The sequence below is a fragment of the Artibeus jamaicensis genome, unplaced genomic scaffold, assembly GCF_021234435.1.
Source record: "Artibeus jamaicensis isolate MK-2021 breed Jamaican fruit bat unplaced genomic scaffold, CSHL_Jam_final contig_332, whole genome shotgun sequence".
NCBI lineage: Eukaryota > Metazoa > Chordata > Mammalia > Chiroptera > Phyllostomidae > Artibeus > Artibeus jamaicensis.
Genome location: NW_026521788.1, coordinates 36,992,048 through 37,013,160, shown reverse-complemented (window position 1 = coordinate 37,013,160; position 21,113 = coordinate 36,992,048). Strand labels below are relative to the sequence as shown.

The 21,113-nt window shown below is 43.4% G+C and overlaps 1 protein-coding gene across 3 annotated transcripts in view; it reads left to right on the top strand.

Annotated features, from left to right (window-relative positions):
* GRID1 (glutamate ionotropic receptor delta type subunit 1) overlaps window positions 1-21,113 on the top strand; it is a 780,146-nt gene that overhangs the window by 479,341 nt on the left and 279,692 nt on the right. For all 3 annotated transcript variants that reach the window (XM_053663815.1, XM_053663813.1, XM_053663814.1), the window contains 2 exons: window positions 5,457-5,618; window positions 7,582-7,701. In XM_053663815.1, the coding sequence (XP_053519790.1) occupies window positions 5,457-5,618; window positions 7,582-7,701 (282 nt within the window). The remainder of the gene's footprint in view (window positions 1-5,456; window positions 5,619-7,581; window positions 7,702-21,113) is intronic.

The following is a 21,113-nucleotide window of genomic DNA, read 5'->3' as shown; positions in this document are numbered from 1 at the left end:
GTCACCTGGATAATTTGAGGTTTTGCCAAAAAACTCGGCATAAGACATGATGTATAAGTTGGGCGCCTTTTCGTGATGAAGCTGCTGATCGCCCGTTGCCCATAGCTGACAGTTTTGTTGTATAGCATCTCAAACAACAAATAACATTGAGGCAGTACTCCTTATTAATTGTTTGGCCCTTAAGGACAACACCTTCCCAATTAAAAAAATACGGTTAACATGGTCTTGATCTTGCTATGACTTTCCTGTGCCTTCTTTGGGCATGGATTCATAATTCATCTCTGGTTCATAGCCATCAACCCATGAGACATCTCCAGTTATGATCTTTTTGAGGAAATCTCATTCATTGGTAGTGGTTTGAATCCAGACATTGGCAACTGCAGCACAATGTTCCTTCTGCTCTGGTAGCAGAAGCCACAGAATAAATTTTGCCACAACACATTTCATGCCAAGATCTTGCATCAAAATCTCAGGCACAGTAGTTTTTGGAATCCCCAGATCAGCTTCTAGGTCTCTCAGTGTCAGTCACTGATCTTTGTTGATTGCAGCCTGTACACGTTCAACATTCTCAGGTGTTCTGCTTGTTGCAGGCCTTCCAGAACATGCTTCACTTTCAACAGATTCTCAACCATCTTTGAAGCGTCTGTGCCACACTTTTGTTTGTGCTGCACTGATTACATCACCCCCAAAAGCCTTCTGATCATCCAAAGAGTTTCTGCAGAGAAATGTTCAAGCTTAATGCAAAATTTGGTGCAGATTTGTTGCTCTACTTGCTCAGTCATTTTGAATGTGATGGCCACATAGTACACACACTGACTGGATGGCATCTACAGCCCCCACTGACTGGTACAGTGAAGTCATCATTGTTCATGCATGTGCCTTCCAGTCCACTCTCCTTGGCTGCCAGGTTACATCAGTGTCATGCAAACTGTTCTCATTATGTTAACCATGGCCAGACTTTTCTGGACAGACCTTGCATCTCTAGGATGGTCAGCTGAACCAGCTGAGTTCCTGCCAGCTCTGTCCTCACCTAGAATGAGGTCACAGGCTTCAAGGAGAGCCTTAGGTCTCTCTCTTGATTCTGATTCTTGTTTGCCTCTGACTTAACTCCCTCTGGCATGTCTCACCTGGTTCCAGTTCCTTTGCTTTGCATCCAGATCTTTCCTATGCCAAAACCTTGGCCCTAACACTTTGGCTTTTCCTTTCTTCTTAAGAACTCTCACCTGAAATGCTTTTTTTGATTCCTTGTTTCTTTTGTGCTGCAGTATAGATAGGCTAGCCAGAGCCTCAGGTTCCCACTTTCATGGGGATGAGGGTTTAAATAATGACTGTATCTGCTCTGATTGCCTTTTCTTTGCAAATGAGCTTTGTGCTGTGCCTTACCTGAGATGTGAGGGAGAAAGAAGGACTTCTTTAGCCAACTCCTCACTATTGCCCCTGACCCTGTCCTCGGTAGCTCTTGCTTGGGCTGTTAACCCTCAAGACCAATGGTGAGGAGAGTCCACGCAGCTGGGAGCCTCTCTCCTTGCAGACTGCCCCTCTTGGTTCAAGGGATGGCATAACTAGGTCCTGACTCTAGTCTTCACCTACCTGACCTGAGGAAAGGCATTTCCTACATTTTTCAGGACCTAAGGGAGCCCCAAATAGAAGCTGCTTTTCTACTGTCCATTCTCGATCTTTCCCCCCAAACTTCCCTCTCTGGACAACCAGACTGTGGGGGCAGCACTCCTTTCTTTGCATCCCCATCAGTGAACCCAGCAGGTCACCCAAGTTAGGACACTGAGGTTGAGGAGGAGCTGCAGAACAATGCAGAGTGTCAGCTTCTGTTTGAGGCAGAAAGTACTGAGACAGCACCTCACCAGGAGAAGGGGCGGCAGTGAGTGGAGATTGGACCAGCTCCAAGTAAAGATTAAGACATTTTGAGTAGGCTATATATGAGAAGCAAATAGTCGTTTAAACAAAGGAGGTTCCCTGCCAAGTCACAGATGCAAGCAGCAAATCTTTTTTCCTGATATATTTATATATAAAAATATATGAAATATATTAATAAATATATAATAGAAACAATATATTACATAAATCAATAATATAAATAATCACAGAAATAAATAATATATATTAATAAATATATATTATATGAATGAACATATATTTAATGTGTAATATATTAAATGTATAAATATATTTATATATCAGGAAATATAAAATATATTTGCTTTATATATATTTCCTGTTTTTATATATATTTTATGTATATATATATTTTTTATAGAGAGAGAGCAGGAAAAAAATATATATATATTTGTTTTTTCCGTTTATATTTTCTCTCTTTGTGAACAAAGATTAGTATGTGTCTTCTCATCAGTAGATCCATCCATCCATCCATCCATCCATCCATCCATCCATCTCCCCATCACCCTATCTCCCCTCCCATGCATACCCATTCATCCACCTACACACTCATCCATCTATCTATTCATCCTCCCATCCATCCACCATGTGTCTACCCATCAAACATACATTAAGTACCAGTCATGTGTCTTGGGTAGTGCTGGATGCTGGGTTCTAGAGATAATGTATATATAGAGAGAAATATCTAGAATAGTGGGGAAAAAATCCCCTATGCATAAGAAACTCAGAGTTTGGTGAGTAAATACACTTACGAACTGACAGTGTGTAGATCATGGCAGAAGGTGCCCAGGGTGATAGATGTGGGGCAGTGGGAAGGCCTATCCATGCCTGGGAAAGAGCATTGCTCAAGCCTGTTACCTTGAACTGAAATGCATTCACCCTTCCCAGAAGACACTTGTGGGAGGGCTCAGGGCTTCCTTTGGCCTTTCTGAGTCACATCCTGTTTTTCCCTGTTCATTGCAGACCTCTCTGTATTCATACATTGGTTAAATACCTCAATTCATTGTGAATCGAAATGCTAGAGGGAAGAAGGGAAGTACCACTGGGTGCTGGTCTGGGCCACAGCTGTGGTGCTGCTGCCTCTGTGTGTGAGTGCATGTATAGGTGTAGATGGCTCAGAGCATGCCACTGGTTGAATAGCATCAGCTATGAGTGGGTGGTTGGTAAATCCATGAATGTCTTGAGGAGATAAATCTTCACATTGTTAAGGACTCTTAGCTTTGAGCTATCCTTTCAGAAAAAAATAAAATAAAAACAAGCTAACTCTAAGTGTCTTACATTCGCTTATAAAACATCTCCATTATGGCTTTGTATTCCAGAGAGGAGGCCAACATGTCAAAGATAATTTTGCAGTGGTAGGGACTCCTGAGAGCTGGGGTGGGGGGAGGCTGACAAGGGCAGGGAGTGGGTTAGTCTTTTGCCCCGAGGAAATACTCTCCCAGGGATGGAAGATGGGAGACACGGCTCTGTCCTGGTGTCCCCTATAGGGCGGAGGGTGAATTTTAGGTGGTCGGAATCATTTCTCTCTGCTGTCAGATAAGTACCTGTGTATTACAGGGCCCTGAGAAAGGTCACCAGATGCTGACATGCCTGCTTCCTCTTGGCCTGAGGCTCTCGTTTAAGTCAGCAGGGTCAGTCATCCCAGGCATCCTCCTGCCACCACAGGTATCTCCTGTCCATCCTCTATCCACTTCTTACCCCTGCAGCATGTAGAGGTGCCAGGAACACAGGCCTTAGTGGCATACATCCTTGTGCCTGCTGCAAGTACACAGGTTGAAAGCAGATAGGCCAGGGCTCTATGGGGATGGTCAGGGCACAGGTATACCACCAAAATAGTCAGCTCTGCTTGAGAGTTAGCAGGAGTGTCTGGGCAGACATGATATAGCAGATGTTTTTTGATGTCCTGCACCAGCTCCCTGGGCCTGCCTCTGATTTCAGTTACAGAGGACAGTTCCCTTAACACAAGCTCTTGTCTGTTTTGGGGGTATCCAGTCTATGTGATGACAGAAATTCCAGGCTTAGAAGAAGGTACGGGAGTGTTGGGAGTGCAAGGGACATTCTGGGGAGTGGTGGGAGTCAGGCTGGGAGTCAGCAGTGGTTTTTCCTGAAGCCCAAGGATCTTATTTGATCTTCCCAGGAGTCCTGTGAGGCCAACATATTGTCCTATTTATATCTGGTGATTTTGTTTTTCTGAAATATTTTTAGCAAACACCTTGCTGCTTAGAAGTGCTGAGAATTGTCCCTTTGACCCACTTTGGCTGATGGTTGTTTGTGCAGTAGCTCCCGGAGGAGGGAGTTTCCTGAGGGGTAACACCCGAGAACAAGGCTGCCCTCCCCCTCCCAGAGGGCCCCTGCGGAGCCCCTGAGAAGGTTGGTGTTGGTGTTTGGGCTCCTCCAGATTATGATCAGGGGAGTGAGCCAGGGCCCACCCCTCGGCCCCATTGTCATGGTGCAGCTCTTCCCGCTGTTATTCCAGCTTCTCCCTCACAAACCTGTTCTCAAGAGCTGAGATGGCTCGGTCTCCTCTAGGGCCCAGCTGTACTGTGGACAGCTAGGCAGAGGGCACGTTCTCTGATACACATAGTTGCAAATTTCTGAAGTGCCCCCGGCTGGCCCTGATGCCACTGTGAGCAAGTTCTGTGGCGTCTGAATCTCCATCCCCACAAGCTGCCACAGCTCACGCAGGCCACCATTGTCCCTAGGCCCAGCTAGGGACCAGAGCAGTTCTAAGGCACAAATGCGATTTCTTGGCATAGATCCTCCGCTGCAGCCCTTCTCCCTAAAGTCCCCAGTGTTACTACTTAGCACAGCAGAAAAGGCTCAGCATGGCTCAGTCCCTGCCTCTCTCTTGATCCCACCCACTTCCTCCGTACTCTACCCATTGGTTCAGTCACCTTGATCTGTTTTCTTAACCAGGGGTTGGCCCATCATCTGTTTTTATGAAAAATGTTTTATTCACACATCCTTTGTTTCTGTATCTTCTATGGCAACTTTACACTATAACAGCAGGGTCGAGCAGTTTCAAGGAGACTCTAAGTCCTACAAAGCCTAAAATCTTTACCTTTGGTCCTTTATAGGTTATTCTGATAGACGGTGCCCTACATGGCCCTATTCCTTTGCACAGTCATGTATTTGCATAATGCTGTGCCTTCTCTACAGACCCCTCCACTTTTTATCCTATAATTCTTCTTAGACTGAGCTTTCTGCCCATCCTTCCCTCCCACCTTTGCTACCCCAGCAGGATGTCCCACTCTAGTCGCCCACAGAACTTGCATGCAAGACTCAGTTGTGACAAGACCACTCTGGTTCTCCTGTTGATGTTCAGATCCACCCCCAATTCTAGCTCCTAAAGCAGGGCTAGGTCTTACTCTATTCACCTTCTGCCGGGGGTTTTGAATGCACACCCGGAAGGCAAAGGATTGCTGCATAGATAGTAGGTACTACTTCCTAGTGTCACCATCCTGAGTCACCCCAGCCCTCTACTGGTTTCTTCTCTCTCTGGAAGTATACCAGTGGAAAAGGTTTCACCACCTTTATCTTTGCAGATCTCCAACCTCTACCTGTATGACAGTGTTCTGATGCTGGCTAACGCCTTCCACAGGAAGCTGGAGGACCGGAAGTGGCACAGCATGGCAAGCCTCAACTGCATCCGCAAGTCCACCAAGCCATGGAATGGAGGGAGGTCCATGCTGGACACCATCAAAAAGGTGTGTGGGAAGGGAACCCTCATGGGCCAAGGCCTCCTTGCAAGTATTCCTCACCCCTGCCTCCTGCAGCAGGTGTCTTGAATGGAGCTCTTTTTGTGGTTGCCCTGGTAGGCCCCTCCCAAGCCCCTCTCCTTGCCACTCTTCCTGTCTCAGTGTTTGAGAGAGGAGTGAGCTAGGACTCACATCTCTGTGTTATTATGATTGTCTCTATTTTCATATATGAAGATTGAACATCAGAGAGGTTAAGTAACTTGCCCAAGGTAATAAGTACAGTAGTTCCCCCTTATCCAGGGTTTTACTTTTAGCAGTTGCAGTTACCCATGATCAACCATGAATGGAAAGTCTTAAATGGAAAATTCCAGAAATAAATAATTCATAAGTTTTAAATAGCACATCATTCTGCATACCTGCCTCATCTCATCACATTGGCATTGTATCGTCTCACATCATCACAGGAAGAAGAAGGTGCATGCAATGCAATAAGATATTTCAGGAGAGAGAAAGACCACATTTACATAACTTTTATTGCAGTATGTCATTTTGCAGTATGTTCTATTTTAGTATTAGTTATTGTTGTTAATATCCTATTGTGCCTTGTTTATACATTAAGCTTTATCATAGGTACATGTGTACGTGAGAAAATCATAGTATAAATAGGGTTTGGTACTATCCATGGTTTGGGGCATCTACTGGGGGTCTTGGAATATATTCCCTATGGGTAAGGGGGAACTACTACAAGTAAGAAAATAGAAGAAACTGCCTAGCTCATGTCTGCCCTGGTTTATGAGAGAGGCCGTCTCAGCTGGCAGTAGGTGTGCTAATCAGTCAAGACCTCAGCCTCTGTGTGTGTACATGCATGTGCATGTGGGTGTGTTCATCTGGGTGTGTGTGTGAATGTGCAGGCATTCTGTGCGTGTGATGTGTCCCATGATATGCTAAAGCATGACACCAAGTTAGAAAGCTAGATTTGAAGTGAATTGGGTAATCCACAGAAAATTTGTTAGTTTGAATTGGCTTTTAGAGGCTTCAAAAGAGCATTTAAGGAAATCTGCAGTGCTAGGAATTTTAGTCACAATAAATTGTGTGTGATTTCAGTAGCTGTGAAAATATTCTGGTGTTGGCTTAAATCTACTGCAGCCCAAGCCAGACCTGGGTGCTCTGTTGGGCTAGCTCAGGCCCTGGGACTCTCCCAGCTTACTGACTGTGGGGGATTAAGCCTGCACGAGACCCCCTCCCCAAATCTTGAAGAAAGAAGTGGTTTTACCACAGGGTAGCTCAGCCCCTCTGCCACCTGCTCTTACAGAGCCCACTGAGCCACTGGAGAGAGGCACTGGTCATGCACACCCCCACACTCAGTCTGTGCCCGTCACCGTGCTCTGTGCACAGTTTCTCCTTCTATCCCTACAGGATCTGTGAGTGGATGTAAGTAATCTAGGTGATGCTGGGAGGTGAGTGGTGACTTGCCTAAGGTGGCATAGGTGGCAAAGCCAGGATTGGAGCTGGGTTTTGGCTTCCAGGTCTCATGCTTGCTGCTTTGCAACTCCCACCATATGCCTAACATGGCTCCTGTCAACCTTTGACTTTCTGCTTGGCTCAAGCTAAGGTGAGCCCCTGGGGCAGGTTGCAAGAGTAGACTATAAGCTCCAGTGGGAGGGCACAAGGCTTGTCACGGCTAGCACAGTGTATGGCACAGGGCAGGTCCTCTAATCATATTGACTGCATAAATGACAGGTGCAAACCTTAGGGACCTTTTCCTGTGAGCCATGGCTGGGGAAGTGTCAATCTTGCTCAGAGGTCCTAGGACTGCCAGTGACTCTTCTCATTACAGTGTACCCAATACTCCCCCAGATTTTGACTGTTCACTTCTTGGTGACCACTTCTGTTTTCTTTCCTACCTTGGGCTTTCTTCCTCTCCCCTGTCCATATCTGCCTTACCCTCAATGATTTTTCCTTCTCTCTGCAGGGCCACATCACGGGCCTCACAGGTGTGATGGAGTTTCGGGAGGATAGCTCCAATCCCTATGTCCAGTTTGAAATCCTTGGCACAACCTACAGTGAAACCTTTGGCAAAGACATGCGTAAGGTAATCCTCAGGGGCTCACCTCCCGCCATTCCCGCTGTGGTGGCACAGGCCCTGTGTTCCCAGCAGTGCTGACCAGCACAGAGCCTCCACCCCCAGCCCCATTCTCTGCTGATGTTGCTGTGGTGTTGGTGTTTATGGGGTAAGGTGGGGAAGAGGCTCAGAGAATTCCAAACAGAAAGTGCCAAAGTGCTGCTGGTACAGTCTCTGAGTACAGTAGGGGCCTAGAGGGGCAGCCCTATGGTCCTGGGCAAGCCTGGGAGGTCAGTGTGTTTCTCCAGAATGGCTGGAATCAGCCCAACAGCAGGGACAGGTGTGACTGGCTGAGGCGGGAGTCAGAGGCTATAGACAGAGTGTTCTCTATATCCAAGGGTGAGACAAGGCCATGAGCAGACAAGTGACACAGGAGGAGGGTAAGAATCTGGGAGTGCTGGGGCTCACTGGAAAGAAGAGAGAGGCACATAGGCTTTATCACTCAGGGTGGGCTTTGGCTGTGTGATTTGGTACTCCTGCAAGTGGCAGGCCTGTGGGCTTTTCTAAAGATAATTCCCTTCTCTTATGAGGGAGTTTAGGATTGAGGAGTGGGGGCTGGCATTGCTCAGAGCTGGGATCCCTGGAATGAAGGCACAGATGGATGAGCTCATAATATGAAGGGGCCACAGGCTCAGTCTAATAAGGATAGCACCAAAGCATTGGTTGGTTGGCATGCACTCAGGTACAGACTCACACAGTGGTCACACATGTTCACAGAGTCACATTCACATTTCCATCCACTTGAGAGAAAGATGTTTCTTCTAATGACAGGAATGCCCAGGAGTCAAAGAACATGGTGATCTCTCAGCAGGGCAGGGTAAACCCTTGGCAGAGATCCCTCCACCCTGGGTGCTGGCACTGGCTCAGGGCAGAAAAGAGCTCCATGATGCAGGGGTCCTGAGAATCTAGGTGAGGGATTCTCTGCTGTGCTCCTGGAGGGCCAGATGGAAGGATGCGTGTGTGGGGTTGTGGAGGGTGTAAGAGCTGTTGAGCACTTAGGGACTGTCATTAGGACTGTTTCCCCAGGGAGAGGCTGGGGAGACTGAGGGTCCATGTGTGATGTGGGTAAGGGGCACTTTCAGCCCATCCTGTGACAGAAGGTAGAGTCATGGTTTGGTCTTAACAATAATATGGAAGGTTCAATAATTGATTGCGATGCAATGATGATGCACATGGTATGATGACATTTGGGGGCTTAGAGGTTTGTTCTTTTATAGCATCACAGATGGGGTGGATGATGGGTGTGATACCCTGGTGGGCCGGGGTGTAACCTGCAGTGCTGAGGGTGCCAGGGACATCAGTTAGGCATACCCAAAGCTGTGAGGTCTGGTAGAAAGCTGGGGATGGGTGGTCAGCATTGGTCTGGGACATTTATGGCCACAAAAGAAGTTGACTTGTGTTGGGACTCCCACCTGGAAAGGGGAAAGCAGGACACAGCACCCTTTCAGTCACTCTGGTAGGAAGGAGCTTGTCAAGCATAGCTGCTTGAGGCAGCGACCATTCCTGTCTGCCACGGTGCTCGCCTTCAGTCCTCAGTGTTCCTCTGCCATTAATGACAGTCAGGCTTTGTCTGCCAGCTCCTTCACTGCCTTGTTCTCTTCTGTCAGCTTAGCTCTAACACCAAGGTCCCCACAGTGGGCGGGAATACTGGCTATGGGGGTCTCTGCCTCATCTTAAGCAACTGATGAGGGGCATGCTGACCACTCCAGGGACCTGAGAGAGCAGGAGGCAGGAGTCTGCTTCAGGTGTCTAGGCCTTCTGTGTTGCCATGGAAACACTCCTCCAATACCCTGAAGCCAATGGGAGCTGGAATCTCTCAGTATAAGGAGCTTCTGAGCACAAAGCCTGGATGTAATTGAGTTGAAAGAGAAGCTGATTTTCAAGTGGGCTTTATTTTAAAATGTATCCTTTTATCATTTTAAAATCTGCCCTTAATAACTGCATATCCCAGTTGTTATCTGCCTGCCTGGCAGCTTATCATTGTTAAAGAGAAGTTATCAAGGAAGCAGGAATGGATTTACCATAGCAAATGTTTGTTATTCAGTCCCAGAGCATATTAAAGCAAGGTCTGGGAGGTGTCGGGATGAAGCAAGTAGAGCACATTGGGGCAGAGTGTCTCACAGCTATCCATCATCATTTACAGGCAGGGCTGAGCTGGGCTTCTTGGTGGAAGATGGGGTTGTGGGGGGTAAGGCTAGGAAATCGGGGTGGCATAAAAATAAAATTGGAGTGGGCAGAAGATTTGAGGATAGGGTTAGGGTCCTGAGGCACACAGAGGCTGTGCAAAGATCAGTCAATCTAAGAAGGCAGGGGTGCTCTGAGGAGCTCCTGGAGCTCTCTCAACTGCATGTCTATGGTCACACCCAGTGTGGAGCTGTTAGAACAGTCAGCAGGGTGGATTTACTAGATGCTTTCATGTTGGAGCAGAGCCAGGGGATCCCTGCAAAGATCACATGTATCTTAATATTTGTATATATCATAATACATTATTCATCTATCATCTATCTGTGTCTGTAAGTCTATCTATCTGTCTACATACATATGTTAATTGAAAAATAACTAGAGCAAGCAAACAAACGCAGACACAAAAACCCAAATCAGGTAGCTTCTTTAAGATTTAAACCAAGAGTGCTCATTTGAATGAATGCAAATGGTCATTTTTCAAAGTAAATAGTCTGAAGGGAGATCTCAGGGAGGGTGAGTCACCCAGATGTTTTAGATTAAGTGGCATCAGGAGACAGTGATTACTCAGCCCTTTCAGAGGATGGAATGAGTGGGTGATTACCTTTCACTGCAGGGTGCTGGACAAATACCAATAAAATTATCTCATCCAGGAAGTGTGTTCTTGTTGAGGGTGTGCTGGATGGCAAAATCAAAGGTCTGTGTCTCCAGCTTGCTGTGTATCTCTAGGCAGAACATTAATCATGTCTGTGTTCTGCTTGCTGGCCAGCAAGGGAGATGACCAAGCACCACCACCAAGGGCAAGCTTTGCTGGAAAGTCCAGTCCAGCTCCCAAAGTATTTGTCCTGACCTCCATCTTGGGGGTGCATGCTTGTTCTTGTTGGAGCCTTATAGCTTCTATTCGACTTTCTCTTTTTTTCAGACAGAAATCTCTAAAGAGGGCTCCTGTGGATCTGTACCTGTCCATGCAGATGTTCTTGACTTATGACATGAGCTGGGATGGGATTGTTGGAGGGCCTCTCTAGGAAAGTTTCCAATGGTGGGAGCATGGAAAGCTGTTTAGGACAGGACAAAGGAAGCTGAGCAGGGACAATGGGCCACCTACAGTGGGCAAAGGCACCTCATATGTATGTCCTCCCACTATCTAGGGAACCTCTGCATTATTCCTGGCTCTGCCCCCAACCCCCAACACTGCACCCACTTCCATTCAATGACTCTTTATTTTCTCAGATGGAAGATACAGGTGCTAGGAATCTCCTGGCTGACGAGGTCAGTATAATAACCCTGTTGCAGAATTGGCCGTGTGGCCTGGGACATTAGTTTGGGGCAGATGGGGCTTTTTTTCTTGAGCATTCTACCCCAGACTCCACAAGAACAGGGAGGCACAGGCAGGCTTAGAATGTGGCCTTGTGCTTCACAGTGCCCTGGACTGCATGTAGCTACTCCCCACACCAGGTGCCCACGCCTCAGGCTGGAGGAAGGAGGAGGGCTCTGCATGCCTGGGCAGTGTCCAGCCCTGCTTTCATGCCCATGAGCAGATGTCCTCTCCTTATAACCAAGGGCCAAGAGGGACCTCGGAGCTTCATCTCTGATGAGATTTTATTTTAGGACTGTTTTGATGTGATTAACTGAAGAAGGAAAACAGTTTTATTTTTTCCATAAGCATGACTTGCCCAGAGTATAACACCCACTACAGCCCCAGAGAAACATTTCTTCATGACATGATTGCTAAGGATGTCTGCCCTTCTCCATCTTAATGCTACTGGTGTGAAAGACTCATTTCCCTCTTTCCACTAACTCGGGGTCTCTGGTGTAGTGAAATCCTGGGAAAATTGCCAACTTCTTGCAGGTCCTTTTAAATTTTTTTAAAATTTTATTTGTTTTAATTGTTGTTTGAGTACAGTTTTCTGTCTTTTACTCCCATCCCATATCACCCCCCAGTGCTCCCCACCTCCTTGCCATTTCTACCCCCCTTAGTTGTTGTCCATGTGTCCTTTATACTTGTTCCTGTAAACCCTTTTTCCCCTGAAATTCCCTCCCCTCTCCCCTCTGGTCACTGTCAGCCTGTTCTCTATTTCAGTGTCTTTGGTTATATTTTGCTTGCTTGTTTGTTTTGTTGTTTAGGTTCCATACAAAGGTGAGATTTTGTGGTATTTGTCTTTTCAAGGCCTGGCTTATTTCATTCAGCATAATTCTTTCCATTTCCATACATGCTATTGCAAAGGGTAGAAGCTCCTTCTTTCTTTCTGCTGCGTAGAATTTTATAGTGTAAACGTACCATAGCTTTTTGATATTTACTGAGGGGCACCTAGGTTGCTTCTAGCACTTGGCTGTTGTAAATTGTGCTGCTATGAACATTGGAGTACGTAAGTTCTTTTGGATTGGTGGTTCAGTGTTCTTAGGGTATAATCCTAGCAGAGGAATTGCTGGGTCAAAAGGCAGATCCATTTTTAGTTTTCTTAGAAAAATTCCATACTGTTTTCCATAGTGGTTGTACCAGTTGGCAATCCCACCAACAGTGAAGTAGGGTCCCCTTTTCTCCACAACCTCTCCAACACTTGTTTGTTGATTTGTTTATGATGGCCATTCTGACTGTGTAAAGTGTTTTTAATTTGCATCTCTCTGATAGCTAGCAATATTGAGCATCTTTTCATGTGACTCTGGATCCTCTGTATGTCTTCCTTGGAGAGTTGTCTGTTCAAGTCCTTAGCCCACTTTTTAATTGGGTTGCTTATCTTCTTAGAGTGGAGTTGTATAAGTTCCTTGTATATTTTGGAGATTAAACCTTTGTCTGAGGTATCATAGGCAAATATGTTTTCCCATAAGGTTTGTTCTCTTTTTATTGTAATACTGTTTTCTTTAGCCGTGCAGAAGCTTTTAATTTTGATGAGATCCCATTTGTTTTTTCTTTCCTTTATGTCCCTTGCTCTAGGGGACATATCAGTAAATATGTTGCAGTTTGAAATATCTGAGATTTTCCTGCCTGTGTTCTCCTCTAGGACTTTAATGGTGTCACAGCTTATATTTAAGTCTTTTATCCACCTTGAATTTATTTTGGTGTAGTGTAAGTTGGTGCCAGAATTTCATTTTTTTGCATGTAGTTGTCCAGTTCTCCCAACACCATTTCTTGAAGAGGCTATTTTTACTCCATTTTATGTTGCTGCCCCCTTTGTTGAATGCTAATTGACCATAGAGACTTGGGTTGATTTCTGGGCTCTCTGTTCTGTTCCAATAGTCTATGTGCCTATTTTTATGCCAGTACCAGGCCGTATTGATTACAGTGGCTTTGTAATACAGTTTGGTATCAAGTTTTGTGATCCCTCCCACTTTGCTCTTCTTTCTCAAAATTGCAGCAGCTGTTTGGGTCATTTATGATTCCATATAAATTTTTGAAGTGTTTCTTCTATGTCTGTGAAATATGCCATTGGTACTTTAATAGGTATTCCATTGAATCTATACATTGCTTTGGGTAGTATGGATATTTTGATGATGTTAATTCTTCTAATCCATGAACACGGTATATGTTTTCATCTGTTTGTGTCTTCCTTGATTTCTTTCTTCAATGTTGTATAATTTTCTGCATACAGGTCTTTTATGTCCTTGGTTAGGTTTATTCCTAGGTATTTTATTTTTCTTTTTGCTATATGAAATGGGATTTTTTTCTTGATTTCTGCTTCTGCTGTTTCATTGTTGGCATACAAAAACACGTTTGATTTCTGGATGTTGACTTTGTATTCTGCTGTTTTTCCAAATTCGTTCATTAGGTCGAGCAGTTTTTGGGTGGAGTCTATAGGATATTTCATGTACACTATCATGTCATCTGCAAACAGTGACAGTTTTGTTTCCTACTTTCCTATTTGGATGCCTTTTATTTCCTTTTCTTGTCTGATTGCTATGGCTAAAAATTCCAATACTATACTGAATAGAAGTGGTGAAAGTGGACAACTTTGTCTTGTTCCTGGTCTTAGTGCAAAAGATTTTAGTTTTTTCCCATTGAGTATGATATTGGCTGTAGGTCTCTCATATATGGCCTTTATTATGTTGAGGGCTACTCCCTTTCTTCCCACTTTGCTGAGTGTTTTTATCATGAATGGGTGTTGTACCTTATCAAAAACTTTTTCCGCATCTATTGATATGATCATGTGATTTTTGTCTTTGCTCTTGTGTATGTGATATATTATACTTACTGATTTATGAATATTGAACCATCTTGCATCCCTGGGATGAATTCTACTTGATAATGGTGCATGATTCTTTTAATGAATTGTTGGATGTAGTTGCAAAAACTTTGTTGAGGATTTTAGCATCTATGTTCATCAGCGATATTGGCCTGAAGTTTTCTTTCTTTTTTATATCTTTATCTGGTTTGGGGATTAGAATGATGCTGGCTTCATAAAAAGAGTTTAGGAGTCTTCCATCATTTTTAATTTTTTTCCAATACTCTGTGAAGGATAGGGGTTAGCTCTTCCTTGAGTGCTTTGTAGAATTCTCCTGTGAAACCGTCTGGTCCAGGGCTTTTGTGTGTTGTGAGATTTTTAATTACCTCTTCAATTTCATTTGCTGTTATTGGTCTGTTCAGGTTTTCTGCTTCTTCATTTAGTCTTGAAAGATTTTATTTTTCTAGAAACTTGTCCATTTCACCTAGGTTTTCAAATTTCTTTGCATACAGTTCTTCATAGTACTTTCTTACAATCCTTTGTATTTCTGTGGTGTCAGTTGTAGTCTCTCCTCTTTCATTTCTGATTGTGTTTATTTGGGTCCTCTCTCTCTCTCTTTCTTTCTTTTTTTTTTTTTTTTTTGATTAGCCTGCTTAAAGGCTTGTCGATTTTGTTTATTTTTTCTAAAATCCAGGTCCTGTATTCGTTGATTGTAAGAATTATGCTTTTTCTCTCTATGCCATTTAATTTTGCTCTATTCTTGGTTATTTCTTTCCTTCTACTTGCTCTGAGCTGTCTTTGTTGTTGTTCCTCGAGTTCTTGTAGGCATAGGGTTAGGTTGTTTGTTTGAAATGTTTCTGTCTTTTTTAGGTAGTCCTGTATCTCTGTGAACTTTCCTCTGAGAACTGACTTCATGGTGTCCCATAAGTTTTGGGTTGTTGTGAGTTCATTTTCATTTGTTTCCAGAAACTTTTTGATTTCTTTCCTAATTTCATTTTTGACCCATTTGTTGTTTAATAGCATGCTATTTAATCTCCATGATTTTGTGTGTTTTGGATTTTTCCTTTGGGGTTGATTTCTAGTTTCAGTCTCTTTTGGTCAGAGAAAATGCTTGGTATGATTTCAGTTTTCTTGAATTTGTTGAGGCTTGTTTTGTGTCCTATCATGTGGTCTGTCTTTGAAAATGTTCCCTGTGCCTTTGAAAAGAATGTGTATTTAGCTTATTTGGGTTGAAGGGCTATATATATATCAGTTAAGTTCATTTCATCTAGGGCATTGTTCAATGCCGCAATATCTTTGTTGCTACTTTGCTTGGAAGATCTGTCCATTTTTGACAGTGGGGTGTTAAAATCCCCAATTATAAATGTGTTGCTGTCCATATATTTCTGGAAGTGCTCTAAGATTTTCTTTATGTATTTGGGTGCTCCTGTGCTGGGTGCATATATATTTACAGTGTTTGTGTCTTCTTGGTGGATTCTTCCCTTGAGTATTATGAAGTGACCTTCTGGGTATCTTTTTATGGCCCTTTTTTTGACGTCTATGTTGTCTGATATGAGTATTGCTACACTGGCTTTTTTTTTTCCTGGCCATTAGCTTGGAAAATTTGTTCCTAGCCCTTCACTTTTAGTCTGTGTAGGTCTTTTGCCCTAAGGTGAGTCTCTTGTAGACAGCATATGTGTGGGTTATGCTTTCTTATCCATTCAGATATTCTATGTCTTTTGATTGGAGCATTTAATCCATCTACGTTTAAGGTTATTATTGATAGGTACTTATTTATTGCCATTTTTATACCTATGTTCCTCTTTGTCTTTTCCTTCCTTTCCTTACCGCAGTCCTTTTAGTATCTCTTGCAGAACTTGTTTGGTGGAATCATATTCTTTTTAACTTCTTTTCTCTTGGAAGCTCTTTATTTGGCCTTCTATCTTGATTGAGAGCCTTGCTGGGTAAAGTAGCCTTGGTTGCAGGCCTATGGTTCTCATTATCTGGAATATTTCTTGCCATTCTCTTCTTGCTTGGAATATTTCCATTTAGAAGTGAGCAGCTAACCTTATTGGAGCTCTTGTATGTTACTGCTTGTTTCTTTTTTGTTGCCTTTAAGATTCTCTGTTTCTCTTGGAATTTTGCCATTTTAATTCTGATGTGTATTGAAGTGAGCCTCTTTGGGTTTCTCTTGATTAGGACTCTCTATGTTTCCTGGATTTGTGTGACTTTTTCTCTCATCAAATTAGGGAAGTTTTCCATCATTACTTTTTCAAATAGATTTTCTGTCACTTGCTCTCTTCTTCTCCTTCTAGTATTTCTATTATGTGGATATTGTTATGTTTCATATTTTCTTGCATTTCTCTTAATCCATCTTCATTCTGTCTGAGCCTGTTTTTCTTTTTTTGCTGTTTCTGGGGTTTTTTTTTTTCTACTTTGTCCTCCAACTCACTGATCTGATCTTCTGCTTTATTTATCCTGCTTTTGATTCCTTCCACTGTGTTCTTCAGTTCAGAAATTGTATTCTTCATTTCCTCTCGGCCCTTGCTGATAGTTTCTATTTCCTTTTTCATGTTGATATAGTTTGCAGTGATTTCATTGTGGTTCCCCTGTAGTTTCTGGTAGCTCATTGTGACCTGTTTGAACTTCCTTATAACCAGTGCTTTGCATTCAATATGTGATAGTTGACTTGCCTCTGTTTCATCCAGCATTCTTTCTGAGGCTTCCTCCTTTCCTTTCATTTGGGGATTGGTTCTGTGTCTTCCCATTGTTTGTGAGACTCTTCTTGTTAGCTTCAGCTTCTTAAATTGATTTGTTCTGCCTCCCTGGGTTTATTGTGTGAACTTCTGTGGTAGAATACTTGTGAAATTTAGTGGTGTGGTCTTCTTGATCTCCCCAGCTCACTGTTCTTGGGCTGTGTTTTATGTTGGCTCTGAGTTTGTCTTTGGTTTTTGGTTGTTTTGGGGTCTTTATTGTGTGGGTCCTTCCCACCAGGTGGTGAACTAATGGTCCCTCTGTCCACCACCCATTTTAATTTGTTGTGCTGTTGAGGGCATGTTACGTTGAAACTAGTTCTTATGTGTGTACAGGGTTTTGAGGATTTTCTTTTGTTCTTGTTCAATTGTTTGTATTGGGTAGTTTCTCCACTATTTAATTGTATTTCCAGGTAGGTAATGGGTTGAGGTTTGTATGGTTTCCATTCTCTCCTTCACCTTCTTGTGTTGTTATTTGTTGGTGGTTACTTTGTTGTTGGGTTTTCTCTTCCAGTGGGTATTCTGCTGTTTGCTGCTTTCACTTACTCTTTTTTTTGTGATCATTTGGAGGGGAAGGCAAAATGGTTTATGAGAGCAGGAGAGTATTCTATGATCTTTACAGGTCTTCTTCAGAGCACTCTTTACCTGGGAGTCATTGCTGTGGTCTGGGGTGCCGGTGGGCGCAGTCACTGGCCAGGCTGCCTGGGTCCTGCAGGCTCGGGTGCAAAACCCTTCCCAGTGTTATAGGGAAACACAGGGACTTCCACACAACCTAGGGATTGCTGCCCGACTGGGTGGGGAGTAAGCCGAGCGGCTGTCGCAAAAGAATCCCCCAGTTTTATCATTTCAGAAATTCCTTCTACTTAAGCCTCCTGCTCTGTACAGCGCAATTCTCCAGCCAGACCAGTGACTATCCGGTCAGCAATCATCAGTGCGTGGCTCTCAACTCTCCCAAGCTGGTGACCACAGACTCCAGGGGTGATCACAGCCCCTGTGTGTTTGTCTCTTTGTCCTTATTCCTCTTTCTGCAACTTCAAGCAATCTGGTCTCTCCCATTGCTGCTCAAACCCTGCTGGTCCAGAGAGGAAGGGAGCAGTTGACCCAGCTCTCTCCCAGGGACTCTGTGGCAGGCCAGCGGCTCCCAAAGAGACTGTGATAGACCCAGAGCTGGGCGCTGAGTGTGCAGGGCACTGGGCTCTGGGCGCTAGGCACCAGATGCCAGGCCTGGGGCTACAGCCAAGTCTCTGTGCTGGTGCCTAGGACTCTATTGTCCTGGAATAGTCTCCTTACCTTCTGGTTTTTCAGTGTCTGCTACAATTTCTGGTTTCTTATTTTCATATATGCTGGGGTACTGTTGGCTGTTTGCTCTATTCTTCCGTAGATTGGCCAGGTTTTTCTCCTGTGTGTCAGGGGAAGTGGAATCTGCTCCCTCCTACTCCATCTCCATCTTCCAACTCCTGAATGTTTTTTCCCATGGGTGCCATCCACCTGATTCACTGGTGCAGTGGAAGGCAGTCTGCCTTTTTGGGCAGGAGGGTGGGGAAGTAGGCAGCAGTATCTGGAAGGCCTATGGGTCTGCTCTATGAGTTGGCATTCCAGGACAAAAGACACCCTGATAAGAGAGAACAGGACTGTATTCTACTCCTTTCGATAGAATAGAATTGAATTAGGACCAAGAGACTGAGAAAGAAATTTGTTCAGTTGTTTTCAAGCCTCTCTCTAGTCCTAGAAAAATCTGTTTTAGCAGAATCTTACTGCAACCTTAATATATTAAATAATAGCAGAAGCAGACATGTAGTGGTTAAAATAGGTGGGGAATTGCAGTAGTGGGTCTAAGGTTCACCTGCACAGTCTCCCCTAGCCCGAGCATCTCCATGGGTTTTTGAGTATCTCCACCTGGGAAATTGGGGCCCCAAGACTGGAAAGCCTTGATTATGCAGCACCAACAAGTGTGTGGCTGTGCTGGGCTGAAAAGGAGATATATTGTACTGGGGTGGAGGGGTGGCATGATTTGTGGCACGGGACCCATAACATCCTTCCTGAACTCCCTCACTCCCCTCAGCTCACTTTCCACTCCATCCTCCTATCCTCCTCACTCCCCCAGCAAATATGGCCTCATGATCCCTTCCCATTGGTCTGGAGCCTACTGACCGTGCCTTGGGCCAGCCTTCTTGTTCAAGCAATTACCTAGGGAGTTGGGAGGGCTTCATTCTCCTTTATTAGTTTAAGATACTTCTGTTTTCTCTCTCAATTTAGATTCTTCATAAAAGCTTGCTTTGCACAGGAATCAAATGCTCCCTTGAGGTCATGTCCTCAGGAGGGCCTTATGGCTGCTGATAATTTAGAGAAATAATTGCTTATCATGCAGTGATCGCCACACCATAGGACCCCAGCCCTACCTGGGCTTAGAAATGCATATGCCATTAACATTCTGGCCCAGGTCTGCTACTCTCTGCTACAAACTGTCCCACATTGTTCTAAGCAATGAGTTTTTCCAGGTGGAAAAAGCAGCAGCCAGAAAACAGGATAGCTCTTAGTAATAAAGTAGAAGCTGCCTTGCACAGCACAGGTGGACTCCCTTACCTGGTGGCTCTAGCCGCGGGTTCCAGAAGCTGTGCAGTAGGTTCAGGACTGAGCATTGGGAGGTGGGAGGTGGTGGGACTAGGAAGATCAAGCCTGAGAATTTCTCAGGGTCTCTATTAAGCTGCTGATAGAGACTCCCAACTGTGCACAGAGAGTCACAGAAGAGAAATAAACTTCAGCCTTTTCATGCATTAACGTTCTTGCAGTATATTTCTCAAGAAAAATGTCAGCCTTTCCAAACTCTTGAATGGCTTTTAACAGAGTTGAGAACCAAAATAAATGCTACTTCATCTGAGTAAAGGGAAAAGGAAAAGGTACAATTAAGTACTGTTTCATTTCTGGAAATAGCACCAATACATGCTCATTTAGGGGACAATGTTTAGAAAATACAATAGATGGAAATAAGAATGAAGAAGTCAGCTATAATCTCTGAACTAAGGAATAAATACTGTTAATATTTCTGGTGCGTTTTCTTTTCTTACTTTTTCTTTTTTCCCCATCCTCTATCTCTATGGAGGTAGAGATAGTAATAGGTATGGTTTTCAAATTGGTATTTATTATACATATGTTTTATATCCTGACTTTCCCACTTAATGCTATATTGGGAGCATTTTCTCATTTCTCTATCCTTTTTCACTGTGGTTTTTAATGGGAACATGTTACTCAACTTACAGGGAGGCATCATTTATTTTATCTTCCTATATGATAAGTGTTGGGGCATTCTCACCATATTACTCTAGAATAGTAATTGTAAAGAACACCTAAAATATATACAATTTTATTACATCTATATTTATACCCTTGTATTTTTGAAGAACTAAAGTCAAACCAAGGATAATAATTTTTTGGTTCTTTCTGTACTTGATACATATTTCCAAATTCATTATAGAAAGATTTAATAATTTTCACATCTACCAGTTGTACATGGAAGTCTCTGTTATATCATGTGCTCAAAAAAATGAGTGATATATAATAAATATTTTTGCTAACTTGATAGCTAAATTTGTATTTTTTATGAGATTATATTTTTAAAAATATAATCATTGGTCATTTGAATTTTATATTTTATAAATTATACCTCAGGTCCTTTACTCTTTAATATTGGGGCTGAAATTTTTCTTGCCAACTCATACAACCTCTCTGTAGGGAGTTAGTATTTATTTGTGTCAAATATTTTATACTCATAAATTGTTTGCCTTTGAAAAGACAAAATCTTTTCAAGAAGATTTCACATATAAATACTTAATATTTATGTGTTTGTATTTCTTAGAAAGTCATTCCTAACTTGTAAAGTAGATCCTATTCATTCAAACTTTCTTCTAGTAGTTTTATGGTTTGGTGTTATTTCAGTGAAATCTGCCATCTACTTGGGATTAATTTAGGATAGATTGTGATGTGATGACCTAGCTTTTACATTTTTCAGTTATGTTTCCTACTACCATTTATCTAGAATCCTTCCTTGCCCCTTTGATTTGAATGGCACATTTATCATATGCTCTACTAAATTTTACATATCTCCTCATTGATTAAAAAATCTCAATCTTTTGTCCCTCTCCTTTCTTCCCTCTCAGTTTCATTTTATTCTGTCTTTGTACATTGTTAGAATGTACTTGCTGCAAGTAACAGAATGTTTACCTTGAGTGCATTAAACAACACCATAAACTTAGTATCTCACTTCAAGAGAGGCCTGCAGCTAGGGTGGCTCCTGGGTTGGCCAGTTCAGGTGTTC